At 32.5% G+C, this 19,514-nt stretch overlaps 2 protein-coding genes across 3 annotated transcripts; one reads left to right on the top strand and one right to left on the bottom strand.

Annotated features, from left to right (window-relative positions):
• Positions 1-1,007: 1,007 nt before the first annotated feature.
• Positions 1,008-2,436, bottom strand: LOC106767600 (transcription factor MYB3). 2 transcript variants are annotated; one of them, XM_014652522.2, is made up of 3 exons: positions 2,102-2,436; positions 1,863-1,992; positions 1,008-1,637 (listed from the first exon to the last, which is right to left on the bottom strand). In XM_014652522.2, the coding sequence occupies exons 1-3, from the start codon at positions 2,193-2,195 to the stop codon at positions 1,220-1,222; spliced, it is 642 nt and encodes a 213-aa protein (XP_014508008.1). In that variant the 5' UTR covers positions 2,196-2,436; the 3' UTR covers positions 1,008-1,219. The 2 variants fall into 2 exon arrangements, with proteins under 2 accessions (XP_014508008.1, XP_014508007.1); XM_014652521.2 differs by having other exon boundaries at positions 2,066-2,431.
• An 11,897-nt stretch (positions 2,437-14,333) lies between these two features.
• Positions 14,334-19,378, top strand: LOC106768408 (polyadenylate-binding protein 8). The gene is made up of 9 exons (XM_014653556.2): positions 14,334-14,589; positions 16,469-16,587; positions 16,701-17,357; positions 17,433-17,510; positions 17,598-17,687; positions 18,059-18,196; positions 18,335-18,502; positions 18,586-18,789; positions 18,896-19,378. Exons 1-9 carry the CDS (start codon positions 14,334-14,336, stop codon positions 19,139-19,141), a joined length of 1,956 nt encoding a protein of 651 aa, XP_014509042.1. The 3' UTR covers positions 19,142-19,378.
• Positions 19,379-19,514: the final 136 nt, after the last annotated feature.

The raw sequence follows: 19,514 nt of genomic DNA, 5'->3' as shown, positions 1-19,514 counted from the left end.
TTATTTTTTATATATCAATTAATTTGTGTAAATTTAGAGTTAATTTGACTCATTCTATTTTTTTTTATTTTTTTGTGTGTCTTGTTAAAATTGGTTTGAGATTAATAAAAGTATATTTTTTTTAAATACTTATAAAATTAAAAAGAATATGTTAAAACATATTCGTTTGAAAAGCTACATGATTTCCCCTTTTTCAACTTAACGGTTTTGACATATACATAAAGAAAAATTGTCATTTGGCAACTAACTTCTTTTCTTACTTTCACTTTATAACTCTTAAAAAATAAAATTTTATATTTAATTAATAAAATATTTATAAATAAAATTTTAAAATAAAATAATAATATTCATAATTGTGAATGGTAATATAAAACAATGATAGTGTAAAACTATCATAAGTTAGGAATCCGAATATAAATTAAGAATTAAATGAGAAAATTAAATAATATATAAAAAATTCATAAACACTGAAAATTTTAAAATTTTACGTGGACAATTAACTTATATATTAGAAGAGGTGAATCCCTCGTGTATATCTCAGTAAAACAAACATCAACGTCCATACTTAAACCTGAAAGAAAAACCTACATTGTTATTTCATATTATAATTACCGGTAACTGGATAGTCTGAAGGAATTGTCATTCCGAATAAACAATTTTCAATGCATTCCCAAACTAACGTTTCCGTCAGAAAGATAGATACCTATTGAATATTTCCATTGTTTATAACGCCACAATTATAGCCTCCAAATCTGTGGCAAGTGAATCATCCTCACTTTTTAGGGACCAACAAGGAAATACTACTACAAGTACGTTCCAGAGGATTCAATCTATTTGTTAATAATTGGATTTACGACGGAGATATATACAAACTTTTCATTTTCATACAACAATTTTTTTTTAGTATTCATATATATAAACACAAATGCATACATACATACATACATACATATATATATATATATATATATATATATATATATATATATATATATATATATGAACGTATAGCAGCAATTAATGGCTTCCACTGGGTATAGAAATATTGGTTTGCTTTTATGCCATTGGAAAGTTTGCAATAAAGCATTAACCGACATTCTTTCTAGTTGAGGGTTGTTATCCTTCATGAACAACACAAGCTCACTCGTAAGATCTGAATATATTATCACAACTTGTGGTTCGACGAGTAGATCGGTCTGTATTGAAGCCGTGATGTTTATTACTGAAACAGAAGAAGTGTTGAAGGAGAATCATAAGGCAGTTTCCTGGATGAATAAGATTGACGAAAGGGTTTTAGATTGTTTTGTGATTCTGAAGGAATGGCGATAGAGAGATCAAGGTTTAAATCCGGAAGGGCATATGATGACTGAGCCTCGCCACTTGCATCATCTGAGACATCACCATAAACATGAGGAGTTGATTTACATGGCCTGTTCTTTTCAACGACTTTCGTGCCAAAAGGTTCTGAGGCATCTTCAGACATGGGTGGATTCTGAAGGAAAGGGACTTTATGATCTAATCGATGATTATTTGGATCAATGCCTTTGCTAATTAGCTTTCTTTTTATATGAGAATTCCAATAGTTCTTCACTTCGTTATCTGTACGACCAGGCAATCTCCCTGCTATAAGTGACCACCTGTATGAGTCAATATTAAACGATTAATTATTTTTCTTACTTTATAAGTCTAACTTATAGAAAAAGTTGGTTTTAATTTCCATTTATATTCATCAATCAATGATGATTACTCAATGATGATAATGTTGCTCAGTACACATATGATCAAATTGTTTTCATTCTTATACACTCACAAACACAATAAAAACAGTGGGTTTCATGGTGTTTTGAGAACTAAATTCGCACCGGTTGCCAAGTAGCGCATGAAGCTTGATGATGAGATCTTCTTCATCTTCAGCAAAGTTGCCTCTTTTAAGGTCTGGCCTTAGATAGTTTATCCATCTCAGTCTACAACTTTTGCCACACCGAAGTAAACCTATGATCATAAAAAAAAAAGTGCATTAGGTGAAATATATATTATAGTTTGGATATATTAATTTATTGGATACCTGCAGCCTGAGGGAGTGTACGCCAACAAACCTCACCATGTTTGTTGATATAATCTATGAGTTTTTGGTCTTCTTGTTTGGACCAAGCTCCTTTGTTCAAGTCTTTGATATCAGAAGCAGGTTTTCTCATTGTTTCTAGGTTTACTGGGGTTTACCTGAAAGAGAAAAGGAAGCTAGAAAGGGAAGAACCGAGGTGGGATAAGGTAAAGAAAGAGAAAGAGAAAGAGAAAGAGAAATATGCATTTGCAGGAGAGAGGAGAGGAATGGAAGGAGTGAGGAGATGAAAGGTTGGAATATATAGTATGGGTTGGTTGGTTGGTTGGTTGGAATTAAGGAAGTGTATGTAGTTGACTTGGACCGGTGGTTTTGCTCATAGATGACTGCGTGGTTCATGCGTGATTCACAACACACCTTCAGACATAGAGAAAGCAATGACAGCACTGTTTGGGAAAAGGGGAGAATCAATTGGTGGTGTTGTTTATCCTTTCTTCCCAAATTTAGAAGATATGACATACGGTTGGTCTTAATGTGATTGCCGGTGAGGTTGATTTATTGCATCTAACTTAGTGTCAGATATTTGGTCCAGTTGTTCGGAGAAGAGATGGTGGAGAGTAAATATTATACACTCACTTTCACTTCAACACTTACTATACATCTAATCTAAGTGTGTAGTGAGAAACAAACAAAGAGTTTGAAAATGTGTTCTGATGAGATTATTTAACTGGTTGTTTAGCATATAGTAGAGAAAGGGAAAGTCAATGTTTTGTCATTTAGGTGTTTTGGATTAAAAAAATTGGTACAATAAAAGAAGTAGTGTGAAAAGGTACAAGAGTAGAAAGGAGAAAGGGGTAAGTTGGCGGTGTGTGTCACACCTTACAGTGTTGACTGTTAGATTTCTCTTGCTCATTTGCTGTTCTGCTTTGACGAAACAGGATTAAAAGGTGGGTGTGGATGTTCGATGGCACAAGCTACATTTTCTCTTCTTTTATGTTTCTATTATCCCTTCTCAAAAACTTTAGTGGCTGATCTTCCCTAACAGACACATTTATAGCTCCTCCTCTGTGTACCAAATGCTTTTCCCACATACATACCACTTTACTATATCCATCTCTTTCTCTATACCTAAACTCTCATTCATTTATCACTTCATTCCTGTAACTATAATACCTTAAACATCATAATGGCAGCTTATACAAAAGGGTTTACTCACAAAATAAACTAAGTTTCAGACCCTCCTAGCTAGGTCTTAATTCTCACTGTAAAATCAGTTTTTACTCGGAACTTATTTTATCATAAAATATTACAAATTATAAAGTAGACTAGGTCTTGACCCCATCATTGTGTTGTAATTCTATATTAAGATTTTTCATGTCAAATTCTATTAAAATTAAATAAAAATAATAAATTAATCATATTTTATAATATTAAAATGTTGTTAAAGTATGATTATCCTTATAATTTTATAATATATACTTCAATGTAAGTATGAAAATATTGTTTTTATTTTTATATTTGAAAGTTTTATTTAAAAGCTCTGGTGTGACATATATATGACTAGGGTTTTCTTACATTATGAGGGTATTGTTTTTATAGAATGGAATGTAGTCTGAGTAATATCCAAAAGAAGAAGAGGCTGGTGGCTAGGGCAGGCAACAATGGTTGGTGAGAGGCAAGGTGCAGTGCAATGGTGGTAGCATTTTTGGTGTATTACTTTTTGTGTATCTCTTTTTCTAAGGAGAGGACATTTATCTTTCTTCTGTTTTCTGAACAATGAATTTTAATACCCTTTTTCATAATAAGACTTTCTTTCTTAATTGCTTTAAACTTTAATTTTCAAGAAAACTTTTTAACTAAATAATATAAAAAATCCAGTTTAGAAAATTTAATCGAATTAAATTTTGAAAATGAATTGAACAAAGCTGGAAGTCTCCTCCATAAATACGACACGTGACATCATTAGTGCATTATCACTGACACCCATGCATGGTCATTTGTAAATGTCAGACATTCTCGTACATGAAATAAAATTAAATTTAATCTTGTTATATCATGGCTATATTCTTTAATAATAGTTTATGAAATTGTAGTATAAAAAAAATAAGATAATTTAATCTCTTAAATTGTGAGAAATTATTGAATTGATTGCAAAAATTATTCTACACCAAAGTTTTATTTGATGGAAAAGAATTGTGTGCCACGTAACCGTTGGTAGTTGTCATAAGAAAAATCAAAAATCGTTGAGTTTGAAATAGAATATCAGTGACAACTTATTTTCTCACAGTAAAGACAAAATAGTCAACGTTGGTTATCTGAGATTTGCAGTAGGTAGGTGATGATGAGCAGTGTTTTAATGGGATTTTATAAGAAAAGTTTTGTGGCTTTCTTATCTTTTCTCTTTTCTGAGTAGTTCCTAAACTACTAATATATATCATATTTCGTTATAATAATAATAATTTTTTCTTTATTTTTTTTTAACTTTAAAATCACTACAACCAAAGTGTAATCTTTGTTGCCGCAACGCTGCATTAGTTCAAGGTTACTATATTTACTAGCTTCAGATTGAGAGCTATACCTTCCAAGAATAATTGACGGCAAATAATAACGCTCATTCCAGTTAATGCAAATAGAGTTACTTCACTTTAATTTGAATTTAAATAAAAATATTATGAAATAAAATACATTAAAGTTAAAAATGATTAGACTCGGATTAATTTTATTTAAGTTTAATATTTATGTTTATTTAAATCATTATTACCAGTGAAATCACGTGAATTAACTCAGTTATTTCTTTTATAACAAAAAACTAATAAAATAATAATTATAAAAGTAAATATAAATAATTTTTATGATTTAATTATAAATAGCTTTTATTTACTTTATACATGAATTTTATTTATTTAATTAAAAAATAATTTAATTTTAAAAAAATGGTTAAATTTTAAAATTAATTAAATTTAAATAAAACCATATCTTGAAAGATAAAAGTAAAAAAAAAAAAGGTGAAGACAAAATAGGAAATTCCTTTTTATATAGAGGAACAAATTATTAGATAGATTAATTTTCTTTATCATAATTTCTTTTATTTAGGTGAGATTTATTTGTACTAACTAAAATTTAAATATCTTTCTTTAGCTTTTCTTTTATTTATATATATATATATATATATATATATATATATATATATATATATATATATATATATATATATGAGCTGTCAAAATAAATCACAACCGTGAGTCAATCTAGCTCACCACAGGTTCGGACTGGGTTGGGTTTGAAAAATTGAATTTTTTTATGCAGGTCAGATTTTAACTTGGTTAATTTAAACCCGACTCATGCGAGTTGAATCCATGGTGGGCCGGGTTGGCCTGCCAACCTACCTACCTAATTTTATTTTTTAATTTATTATTTTATTCATGAAACCCTAAAAAATAAAATACTCTCTTCACTCATTGTATATACCAAAAAAGTAACATCTGCTCTCACAAATCACTCTCATGGAACTTGTTCTCATTTACGGTGTTGTCACTCTCACTTCTTCACTGAATTTCTTCAAGGAGCAGGTTTTTTTGTATGGTTTTTGTGTTTGTTTTTAGATGACATTTAGATTATATTGTACTTTTTATTATTATTTTGAACTGTCTTCAGTTTAACATCATTTTTTGGGAGTGAAATTTGTTTAAATTTGAATATAGAAAGTTTGTAATTTTTTTATTAAAAAAAAAATTTAATTAAATGGGCTAGTGAGCCAACCCGTTTACCCACCAACCCGTGGTGGGTCTAGCCGGGTTCAGATTTTTCTGGCTCGCTAATAAATGAGCTGGGTTGGGTTGGCTCACTAAGTGACCAACCCGTGGTGGGCTAGGCTGGGTCGAGATGGGTTAACCGTTTTGACAGCTCTAATATATATATATATCTATATATATATATATATATATATATATATATATATATATAATACAGAAAAACTATAGATAAAGAAGGTTTAAATAGAGTTTTAAAACTTTTTACAAAAGATGTTTAATTTTCTTTGTAAGACACTAGTGCAGAAAGAGCTTTAGACGTCGGTTATTTTGTACTTTTAACGTCACATTTGGAACCGACGTTTATTCGAGTGACATTAATGAGACGTCGAGCAGGATATAACCGACGTCTATATAGACGTCGACTCTGTATATCAAATACGTCTACATAAACGTTGGATGTAGTTACAATAGACGTTTATATAGACGTCTGACGTGTCCAGACACGACGTCAATAGGCCTTGGAACGTTTTGTCCACTGTAACTCAATGGACGTCCGTTTGTGTACTGACAGAGGTCTAGAGACGTCAGACCTGGCATTAACCAACGTCTACTGGGTATTTTTTTAAAAAAAAAAAATAATTTAGTTTTGCAATAAAACCACACTTGAAAAATCAGAAAATTGTCCCAGAACAATTATTTATAATAAATATTTGTGTTTCAGCTATAAATCAATCCAAGACCAAAACTATGAAATTATAAACTTAAACTAAACCTAAGTAATGTTCAACAACAAATATAAGTCTTCTTAGTTCCAATTTTGCAAAAGATAAGTTGTTCATTCCTGCCTTAACTGCTTTATTGTGTCTTTGGGTATAGGAGATATAAATTGTTGAAGCGCTGCCGAATTAAGAAAGATTCATTATGGTTTGATATATGTTCAAAGATAAATTTCTTTTGTGATGTTTTAGTTTGTAAGCATGATTACCTCATTCCATTCATCTGTAATGTCAGCTCAAATGATGGTCTTAATCCAAGACATCACATTGTAGCCACATTCCCATGAATCTAGTTGCTTATTACACTAAAATGACAAACTAAATATAGTCAAGAATTAAGATCATTGAATAACATGTAGTAAATCAATTAAAATTATAAATGCACTCAACCTTTGGATACAAGACTTGATTTAGCTGACCTCGAGATTTACCCATTACTCTATTTACATTAAAACACAAACATGTGAATCATGTGAGCATTGATTCATCTAGATACAAATTTCGACCTCAAACAATTTTTGAAGAATTTATGGATGAAAGGTTCAAAAGACTGGATGAGAAAATGATAATGCTTAAAAATCAGTTTTTGACCTGCATCGGAAAATGGATTATGCATTAAGGATAAATGTTTTTGGAGATACCTCAGTGGATGATTCTGATAGTGGAAAGAATAATGCTGACAAAAAAGATTATACAGTCTTCTGAAACAGAATAAAGGGTCTTGTGTTTACAACCTTATGTCATGAGTTATGTTTGATGAAGTGTTTTGTTTAGCTTGTTTGTGTGAAGGTTTTAAGTTTCTTTTGTAATGGCTTAGTATGTCATTCCTTTCTTTCCAGTATATCTGATTGTAACATCTTTTGGAATCTTAATGGAATCAAATTTTAGTTTAAATCTATCAGTATTGACTTTATAAATGAATCTGTTCTATCTTATTAAAGTCGACTCTGTGCTGAATGAAGTTGATTATGCTTTTGTTTACTGTTACATAAATACTTCTGCATATTCAACTCTTACCTGTATAAATTCTTGCATTACTTTGATTCGAAATTGCTTGATCTAGAAAAGATCTTGAAAGGTTTTGCAGGAACATTGCTTCTGGATAAGCAACTAGAGATATAATTCAATTGGAAAGCAATGAAATCGATTGCAATTGGAGAACAATCTACTACTGGTTTACAAGGGTTATAAATTCCATTTGTTGGAATTTGGTTATCATGATTATTAATTATATATTGTTTCTTATTCAATATATCTTTGTTTTTTTATTGATTGAAATTAATTGTGAGATTATATTGTGAGATTGTTGATTGACATTGTATCCATGCTTCATTGATTTGTTTGCAAAATTTTCGTATGATACAATGTTGTCACATGCTGATTCATGCCTTGAAATGTTCTTTGATAACTGCATTGTGCATTTGGGTTTTGAGTATAAAACATGCATAATGGCAGGGGGAGCATTGCATGATAGTTTAGATATTTCACATGACTACACTTAAGGGGGAGATTACATATTTATCATGTGATTATCTGTGACAAGGGGAGCATCATTGTTTGATTAATATGTTTTACTGATGCATATCTAATTAAATGTTTTACTACATATGATTATCATAGAGCATACCTTTTTTTTGTTAATGCACAAAGGGGGAGAATGATACCAAATATTCTGATATACATTTTATTAAATGTTATGATAAATGCTCTGATATACATTGGGGAGAATGCTCTGATGTATTGTTCTGAGTTGCTTTGATATGAAGTGATAAGTTTTTCTTGCTTTGGTACATATTTCAAAGATGAGTTTTATTTCAACATTTGTCTACTTTGATACAGATTGAAATAAGAATTGTTTTTTGATACAAATTGATTGATATACTTGATTTCTCTTATACAATTTGACTGGTATATTGTACAAACATGGTTGATTAATCTAAGCGGACATTAAATCCCCAATTAGACCACTAAGCGTGTCCTAATTGCAGTTGCACAAACAGATTGGATATTAGCAAAGTCAGAGCAACAAATTCAACAATACATTTTAGAAACCTCATGAAAGCAATGCAACATCACTAATTACCAATCCAAAAAGATTAATCTATCATTTTGAACGAAGTGAAAGAGAAAAATGAAATGGGTAACATAACAGTAGACAATGTGAACAAAACTGGAATGCGAAACCCAATGTAGAAAAACAAATTCAATTCAAAACTAGAAAACGAAGAACACAATGTAGAACACCAAAACGCAAACAGAGAATGGAATACCCAAAACGAAATCCTACACACCTAAACACTATTAATATCTACCCAACACCCTACCATAACCCAGATTCAACTTTGCCTCAATGTCCCCTGGTTTTATAAAAATAATATTGGATCCTCAACAAAGTCCTAACAAGATTCTTAAACCAAACCCAATGTTCGTCATAATGCTGAAACTGAAACCAAGGTTTAACCCATGCAATAACCATACAAAAAATTTGCACAAATTACTACTCTACAATGATCGGTTACGACATCCATGCCACAAAGTTTATACAATGATTATGAAATCACAATACACACACACCATGTGCAATCATAACATATAGGGTTAGCTCCCTTTACGTGGATAAATTTCCTCTCCTTCTTCTCTACGTCTTTCCTCCTATAATTTTGTCCCCTGCTTGCTCCTTGTTATCTCTCACATTGCCTTAAAGTGCTCTAAATTGTCCCCCTAAGAATTGAACCTTGTACCTTCGCGTCTCACACCCTAACAATAAGGATTACCACTAGATCAACTAAATTCAATTTATATTCACATGTAAATACTAATATTTAATATATACTTCACGCATCAGATATAATATATATAGCATAATGATAGTTAATTCTATGCGTCGCAATAACACTCTCAACACCCAAAGGTCATATAATAAATAATTAATATTTATTACCATGAAAATAAATGTTTAAATCATGTTATTTTCTTCGGGTCTTAAATTATATGCTATGATACATTATATATGCAATTTCTTATAATGAATTTATATGCACTGATACATTATGTGTTTTGATGAAAACTACATGTTTATCATATACTACGTTATAAAGGACTAAATAAATGCACTGGTATGAATAATTACTCTGAATATATAAAAAGGTAGCTAATCGATTAACATGGTAAAGTTGTTTTATTCTCCCATGCTCTAATATACCAAACAATTAAATAAATGACTAGTATGACAAAGTTGTTTTTTCTAAAATTTGTTCTAATCAACATTCATATAGTTGCTCTACTCAATTATTATAGGCTCATGCTCTAATATACTACATAAACGAATAACATGATATAATTCGTATAATTCTTTGATTAATATTTATCTTAACTCTATTATTTCTCTGATACTTATTTCGTGTTTGCATAAGTATTTGTTAAACATAAAAAAGGGGAAAATTATTAAAACAATATCGTCTAGCAACCCTTGTTTTGAAGTTTAACAATAGTGCCTAATGAAATAATGTATCTTAAAAAGAAATTATCTAGGATAACACACTAAGTGTTATTCATGTGTAACATCCTAAGTGCATATGTTACTATAAACAAACTTTGTGTAAACAGTATATAGTACCTATATCAAGCTAAACACTAATGAACGTCTAATGTTTAAATGTATATACAAATAATACTTTCTTGTATGTTGTATTGTTTTCTCTTTATCTGTGTATACCTACAAAGGACAAAACTTTATTCAAAAGCTTTGCACTGATTCAGAAGAATGTTAATAGATATGAAGACATTTTGGGAATGTTTTCTCAATGCCTTTTGTATGATGTGTTCATACAAGCAACACAATTGCTTGGAAAAGCAACATATCATTTAACCTCGTATCAAAAGGCAACATACCTACGTGAAAGTTAATGCTTAGAGTAACAAATCTTTGATGCTCTAAGGATCGCATGAAGAGAAGACAATAAGGATTATATCAAGAAGAATCATTATTGCATCTCTGTCAATTTTCTCTTATGCTTGCATCGTCTAAGCTTTCTTTGAAAAAGAAAGTCTTTGTTACAAAATCTTTCAGATATACTTTGTATTATAAAAATGTCCTCTCTGAGAGAGTCATTATTTGTACTTGTTTTCATAAAAACATTTGTTGTTTTTGTTCAATCTAAAGTGATTTAAAATACTTGTTTATTTAATTTGGGAAGTTAAACGAAATAGTCAATTAGACTATTTGATACTCAGAGTGGTTATACTTATTATAAACCAGGAGTGATTAAACTCGTTGTAATCTTTAACAGGGCTTAAAAGAGAACTGAATGTAGCTCAAAGTGAATCTTTAAGAGGGCTTAAGAGAGAACTGAGTGTAGCTCAAAGTGAACCAGTATAAAAACAAGTGTTCTTCCTGTTATTTTTTTAAGGTTTAATGATTCGATAGGTCCTTTTTTGGGTTAAAATCTGAAATGGATCCCCTACTTTTTTTTTTGCTCAATTAGGTCCTCAATTTTGAAAAATTGATACAATTAGAGCCCTGCTGTTAAATTGGAGTAACGTCGTTAGACTAGCGTATACATGGCATGCTGGTGGTGCTTTTTTAATGACATGGCGTAAGTAATATGGTTAATAAGGGATTGTGACGTATAAATTAATATTTTTAATTAAAGAAATTGGGGAAATTGTAATTAAACCCAATCCCTTCTTAAAATTCAGAAATTGAGAAAACAAATTGGGGAAAACTGTGACTACTTCATCTTCTCTAGTTTGATTTTTCTTTGGTAGAGGGGAGGCACTCTCTTCTTCATTCTTTTCTGGTCCTGTTTCAATTTCACAAGGAGGGAAAGATGTCCTTCTTCTTCCTTTCTTTCAATCAGGTTCGTGTTCGCGTCACAAGGAGAGGAGACTCATTTTCTCTCCTCTATTTCTAGTTGTTCTTGCAGGGAGGGTTTCGTTTCCAGTGTCTCAACGGTGTGAGGAGCTTGTTTCGTTGGTGTTCTTATGGTGGTGGAGATCATAGAAGGTCCCTCTTTTGAAACAAACTGCAACAGTAGCGGAACGGGCTACGATGCGTTTTGCGTTTTAGATTAGGGTTTTGTTTTGAGATCTTTAGGTTTTTGTTTCTTGATTCTTCTCTGCAGATTTGGTTTCACAATTTAGGGTTTGGGTTTTTTTATGATATTGTGATTTTGGGTTTTCGTTTTTTATATGAATTTTTTATTATGAATCTCATTTTCGTAATAAGTGATTTTGGATGTTTCTTCTTTGTTTTGTCATTGAACAAAATCTTTTACATGTTTCTCGTATTGATTACTATTTTTTTGTCAATAAACCCTAATTCAAAGAGAGAACTTCGACTTTCAAAAAGAACTCTGAGTTTATGAACCTTAAATTCCTAAAAAGCGATTTCAACAAAAAAGCCAAATCCCTAAATTCTGTGAATGTAAAATGTGAATGAACTTTAATTTCCCAAAATGAATTCCCAATTTTTATGAACCCTAAACTTTGAGTTTCTTTTCCCAATTTATAATTTGAAGAAACTATTCAGTTTAATTCACTTTTACTAAATTCTTTAAATTAAAAAAAAAATACACGTCAGAATTACTTAAAATAAATAACAAACTTCACGTCATTTAAAACACTATCATCAGCATGCTATGTATATATCACATATACACCACTCTAATAACGTTTGTCCAATTTAACGACATGACTCTATTTATTTCAATTTTTAAAAAATAAGAACTCAACTAAGAAAAAAAATAAAAATAAAATGAGTTATATTTGAGATTCTGACAAAAAAAAACTACCAAATCATTAAAAAAATTTTAAAAACTTTCTAAACACTTTTAAAATGTTTTAAGTGTTAACACTATCAACCACTGCAAATAACATCTAACATTATTTCGAACAAAATCTCTAATTTCATTCCTCTCCTCCACTAATCAAATCTAACAACTAATATATTTAATATTCTTTGTTCTCATATTACTAACATATATAATTAATTACATTACTTTCTCTCTAATTAGATCTATTATTTATATTTTGGTTTAATTGCTTTTTTTGTTCCCAGTTTGGTTGAAGTATGTCAAATTCGTCACCTTTTTAGAAAAATATCAATTTCGTCCCCATATAGAAAAAATTTATGTCAATCAAGTCATCTTCGTTAAAAATCATTGCTTTCAAAACTCACTTTATCCACTGCAAAATCAGGGATCGAACCCATGAAGTGGTTATTATTCAAAACCCACTTTAAGTTTTTAACACCATTAATTTGTATTTAACGGAAATGACTTGATTGATACAAATTTTTTCTATATAGAGACGAAATTGATATTTTTCTAAAAGGGAACGAATTTGACACACTTTAACTAAACTGGGGACAAAAGAAGCAATTAAACCTTATAAATGACAATTTTTTAAACATATGGAACAGATTTAATAAACATACTAATTGTTATATTAAAGTAAAAAATAATTAATGTAATCTTTAAATAATTAGAAACTTTCAGGCGAAGAATGCTTTTTTTTTGGTATTTTTAAGAACCTTCACCATAGATGAAAAAGAAAAAAAAAACAATTTTAAAACATTTAGTACATTAATAACATAAAAGGTATTTAATATGTTTTTAGAATCGAAAGCCAATAGAACACACTAAATATCCTTCCACGAGTATTTTGAAATTTTTTTATCAAAACATATTAACTATATTATAATAAACTTGCCAACATTACCCAAAAATTATCTTCTTATAAAAATAAAAATTGTAGAGAGATTCGTTAGTTTCCATTTCACAGGTAAACATTGATAGATTTTTGAATAAATACTTTTATATAAACGAAAATTATTTAATACAAAGTATTTGTTTTTCTTTTTGAAAGCTTAGTTTACGTAGAGCTAAAATCGGCTATTTTTTTTAACAAACTTATTTTAAATTTGGATGAAGGAATTATTCGGTCAAGGAAGTAACATAAATTTAGGACCCCTAACAAGCTAAAAGTAACCGCCTAGGAATTAATTGAACATTGATTGTAAATAAATAAAATATTTAATTAAATAAAAAATATTAGGTTGCATTTTTATTTGAAGAGAAAAAAGGAATTAAATAGAGGGTAGTGTGAACTAAACTGTTTTGAGTTGTGCGGTAAATCATCACTCTTCCTACCGGTTACCTAAGATTCTTCATCTTTCGTCTCTCCTTTCTGCTCTCGCAATCCTTATCCACCTTCGCATCCCTGCCTCGGGCCCACCTCCTCACTCATCTAACGGTTCAGATCTCTCTGCTGGATTGTGCTAGGGTTTACCCACATCGCTTTTACCTATAACCTCTCTCTCGCTCTTCCTTTCTCACTCCTTTTTCCAGCGCAGTATCTGCTGCTCTCTCGCTTTCTCTCTCTTTACCTCTCTATTTCAATTCTCCCCCTACCCTCACGCGCCGCCGTGATTTCCGCCGGCGGCAACTCCTTATCCGCCTCGCATCCACCCCCGTTTCTCTTTTCCCTTCCCTCTCCTCGCCTTTCTCGCACACAAAACAAAAAAAATTAAGAGTTTCTCTCAAGTCTGTGTTATCGTTCGTGCATCTACCCGAGTCTAGCTAGCTTTTCTGTTCTTCCTAGGGTTTTATTGTTCCCAATAACAAGAGGAGGGGGAAGAGAAAAAAAAAAGAAAAAAGGAAAAAAAAGGGAAATTAGGGATTTCTTTTCGGGAAAAGAAAAATTCAGTTTTTGTTTTTTGTGTAGTTGTTGTTATTTTTGCTTGAGATGGCTCAGGTTCAGGTTCAGCCTCAGAATGCGATGCCCGGTCCCAACGGTGCTGCTGCTGCTGCTGCTGCTGGAGGAAACCAGTTCGTGACGACATCGCTTTACGTCGGAGATCTCGACCCCAACGTGACGGACTCACAGCTTTATGATCTGTTCAGTCAATTGGGCCAAGTTGTGTCTGTTAGGGTTTGCAGGGACTTGACCAGCCGAAGATCGCTCGGTTACGGCTATGTCAACTATAGCAACCCTCAAGATGGTTAGTTTATTTTTTGTGTATAGTTCCTGTTCCTGTTGTGTGTGCATTGGGTTGTGGCTTTTTCTTACCTAGTTTATTTGTATAATTTCCTATTGATTTGATGATGAACTTTGATTGCTTAATCTTATTTCTTAATGAATGGATTGGTTTTAAATAGAAGTCCTATACCTGATTTCAGATTCAACAGTGCCGCAATTGTGGTCACATTAGTAGGATATGTTTACAATTTCCGGCACTATTACATGAGCATATAAAACATTGTTTTAGATCCTAATTTTGGATTTAAATTGTGGCTTGACTCGTCACCGTGTCAGTGTTAGTTCTCTCGTGGAGATTCATTAAAGCTATTAGATTTTTTTTTGTAAACTGCTTTTTAACCTTGTTTTAGACCCTAATAATTTCTTTTAAATATTGGTTTGACTTGTAACTGTATTAGTGTTAGTTCTCTGGGGAAATCGATCCCTGCTAATAGTTATATATACTGCTTTGTTCTGGTGTAACTGAATAAGTGGGGACGAAACTGAATACCGTAAAAGCAGCTAGAGAATTTATTACCGTATTTACTTTATGAAGAATTGTTATTGTCATATTGATTAATGTGGTATGCCTTTAATTTCTTTCATTGCAAGAGCTTCTTGTGAAGTAGGTCTGTTATTTTGATGTTTGTAACTTTTGTGGTGAGATTTATCACTATTAAAGTTGATCATGTATGTTGCAAGCAGGTGGTATGATATGCACGGTGGTAGGTGCCTGCTTATGGAATCTTATTTTGTAAAAGGACAAACTTCCGTGGGGAGGAACTTTGCATGCTATATCACAAGCAAATCTTTGTGTATCAAATTTTTTGGGAAAAGGGTGCATTCTTTTATCTATGATTGAAAATATGTGTCAAAAGGCATTTGCCCTGCTTGGATGAGTTTAATATAACCCCACATATTTTCTTTACGTAAATGGACGCTTTTCTGAAAACATGAGCTAATCTAATAGTTCCAGTATGAATCCTGCGGTAGTTAAAACTCTATGAATTATCTTAATGTTTCTGGAATCTCTCCAAGTCCTTGTGTTAGCTACTTTATTTCTAACCTAAAGTATCCAAAGCCAGTTTCATAAATAATATTTAATAAGATTTAAAATGCGAGAGATTGGATGTTTGTGTATCTTACCCACTGTGAGAATACTCTCTAGCATGATTTGTTCATATTTGTTGGATATTGTAGAGAACTTGAACAGTTCTAGTTGTAAATTGATGGATCAGCAAAAAATGTATTTTTAATTTTTCTTCTGTTCATCATCTGATATTAAATATCTTTTATCCTCTATCTTGGGTTCATGGTCATCTTAAATTAACTAAGACTTTTATAATTATCTCAAATATCTAGTAATCTGCTTCTAGAATTTGTAGAGCATCTCTGCATTTTATAGAGCACAATACTGTATAATAATTAGGTATTATTTTGATTGGGTAATATAGTCACATCATATCATACATTTCTTAGAAGTTGATCTTTTGATGATTCTGCTCGTTCTAAATAAGATATATTTATCATCATTTTAATAGCCAGATGCATGATTTAAATATTCTGAGGTAGTTCTGTTCTTGCTATACTCCCTTGTGTTATTTGCTGAATGGCCAGGACCATTCTACATCAGATGTGTTTTCATGATTTATCACTATCATAAATAATCATGATTTGATTCTTCAGTTGTCTTTTTGGCTCTCTAGTGCCATAAACTTGGTGTTGTTGAACTGCTCCTCGTAGTTTCCTATGCTTAAATTATACTTTCTTTTGTTCTGTTCATGTTGTGATAACCATAAGTTCCTCCCCCTTGGTTGTTATATAGATGTTCTGACATTTCTGACATTTTTCATGCCTGTCAGCTGCTAGAGCATTAGATGTTCTGAATTTCACTCCTCTCAACAACAAGCCCATCCGTATTATGTATTCACATCGTGATCCCAGTATCCGGAAAAGTGGGGCAGGAAATATTTTTATCAAGGTATAAATTCTTGGATTGTTTGGTAACAGGGATTTCTGCTAAGCTCTATATTACATGCTGTAGTTGGTACTGTCTTTTTCATTTCTTTTCTTTCAATATGTGGATTGTTACAGAATTTGGATAGGGCAATTGACCACAAGGCATTACATGATACCTTCTCTACATTTGGGAATATCCTTTCATGCAAGGTAGCAACGGATTCATCTGGGCAATCAAAAGGATATGGCTTTGTTCAGTTTGATAATGAGGAATCTGCCCAAAAAGCCATAGAGAAGCTGAATGGTATGCTGTTGAATGATAAGCAAGTGTATGTGGGACCCTTCCTTCGCAAGCAAGAGAGAGAGAGTGCTATTGACAAGGCAAAATTCAATAATGTTTTTGTAAAGAATCTAGCAGATTCGACTAGTGATGATGAATTGAAGACAATTTTTGGTGAATTTGGAACTATTACTAGTGCTGTAGTGATGAGGGATGGAGATGGGAAATCAAAGTGCTTTGGGTTTGTGAATTTTGAGAATGCTGATGATGCTGCTAGGGCTGTTGAGGCTCTCAATGGCAAAAAATTTGATGATAAGGAATGGTATGTTGGAAAAGCACAGAAGAAATCTGAAAGGGAGAATGAATTGAAACAACGATTTGAGCAGAGCATGAAAGAAGCTGCTGATAAATATCAAGGGGCAAACTTGTATGTCAAAAATTTGGATGATAGCATTAGTGATGATAAACTTAAGGAGATGTTCTCCCCTTTTGGTACCATCACCTCTTGCAAGGTACGTAGTATAATTGGCTTGACACTAAATCTTTGTTTGTTATATAGTGTGTATTAAGTGCTCTACACTTGAAAGGTTATGAGGGACCCAAATGGCGTTAGTCGTGGATCTGGATTTGTGGCATTCTCAACTCCTGAGGAGGCATCTAGAGCAGTAAGTCGCAGGTTATATTTATCTTGAAAGTAATACATGGTTACATTAGTTTGAAAATGATTTTTGGTTTGCTTTATTTTTTGGTAGCTCTCTGAGATGAATGGCAAAATGGTGGTAAGTAAACCTCTGTATGTGACTCTAGCCCAAAGGAAAGAAGATAGAAGAGCTAGACTGCAGGTATGGCTTATTTTAAATGGCTGATCTAATTTCAACTTATATCTGTTGCTTGAATTATATTAACGATGCTGGATTAAATCTTTGCGGTCCTGTCTTCTCTAGTTCATGAATCTTTTTTTCCATTTCTTTCAAATAATCTTGCAATAATGATAATTGTAATTGGAGCTTAGTGTGGGTTGTTTGAATAGTTGTCTTTGTGTCAACTATATTTCCTTTGGATAATTCAGGTTATCTGAGATCAATGACACAGACTATGTTGCTGTGCTTTGCAAATGGTTATAAATTCAATTATGACTAGGTTTACACTGTATTTCATTATTGAATATGTTCCTGTAAGTATGTTTCCATGTTGGAATAATTTCTTTATGCAGGCTCAGTTTGCCCAAATGCGACCTGTTGGAATGCCACCATCTGTTGGTCCTCGAGTGCCAATGTATCCTCCAGGTGGTCCAGGTATTGGTCAACAAATATTTTATGGCCAAGGCCCTCCTGCTATCATTCCTTCCCAGGTAATCTCTTCTAATCTGTCTATCTACATAGACATAAATTGATGCAATCTTGAATGATGCTTGTTAGTTTACACTTATATTATTCCATTGAGTAATTTCATGATCATTTTCCTATCTGACCATGAAAAATTTTCTCAGCCCGGATTTGGTTACCAACAACAACTTGTGCCTGGTATGAGGCCAGGTGCAGCTCCTGTGCCAAATTTCTTTGTGCCAATGGTTCAGCAGGGACAACAGGGTCAGCGCCCTGGTGGAAGGCGTGCAGTCCAGCAGTCGCAGCAGCCAGTTCCAATGATGCCACAGCAGGTTGGGGCAATTCTTTGTTCATAATTTTGTGGATCATCTATCTTGTTTATAGAGCATTTACCTGATAATTTTGAGATTGGCAGATGCTTCCTAGGGGACGTGTCTATCGATATCCTCCTGGCAGGGGCATTCCTGATGTTCCTATGCCTGGGGTTGCTGGGGGTATGTTTTCTGTTCCATATGATGTGGGTGGGATGCCACTTCGTGATGCATCACTCTCCCAGCAAATTCCTATTGGGGCTTTGGCATCGGCTCTTGCTAATGCTTCTCCAGAGCAGCAGAGGACGGTTAGCTTTTCACTCCCTCTAATGTTTATGCAGTTTGGATGTGCCCAAACATCATCTACAGCCTTGTCCTATTTGTAACTATATTTTGTTGGTTATATATTTGTAGATGCTGGGTGAGAATCTTTACCCCCTTGTGGAGCAGTTAGAGCCTGATAATGCTGCAAAAGTCACAGGCATGCTTCTTGAGATGGACCAGACTGAAGTTCTGCATTTGCTCGAGTCACCAGAAGCGCTGAAAGCAAAGGTGGCTGAGGCGATGGATGTCCTAAGGAATGTTGCCCAGCAGCAGCAGGCTGGCAGTGCTGCTGATCAGCTGGCTTCTTTATCACTTAATGACAACCTTGTTTCTTAAGGTTATTTTGGAGTTTACTTAGCATGAATTGGATTGTTTTTTTCGGCACTGGCTTTCATACAGTTTTCAGGTTGAGTTTGTTTCTTTAGATTAGACACTTTTGGTTTGTGGTGCACCACCTTCTTTTGGTTGAAGGATACTTCAACACTGATTTTAATTATGTCTTGCATTTGGTACATGAAATCATTTGTTGGTTTATCTTTGATTTTTGGATAAATTATTGGTTACCGGCGAACAGTGGTCCTGTGTTTTGCGAGGACGTGAATCCTCGTTTCATGTTCCTGTTCTTGTCTGACTTATGATATATTAATAATTTTTAGCCCTAGCTATTGGAGAAGTGCAGGATGGGGACAAAAATTGTTTTTCCTACCGC

Source organism: Vigna radiata, chromosome 7 (genome assembly GCF_000741045.1).
Source record: "Vigna radiata var. radiata cultivar VC1973A chromosome 7, Vradiata_ver6, whole genome shotgun sequence".
NCBI lineage: Eukaryota > Viridiplantae > Streptophyta > Magnoliopsida > Fabales > Fabaceae > Vigna > Vigna radiata.
Note: the sequence above shows the minus strand (reverse complement) of the source record. Positions and strands in the feature narration are given on the sequence as shown.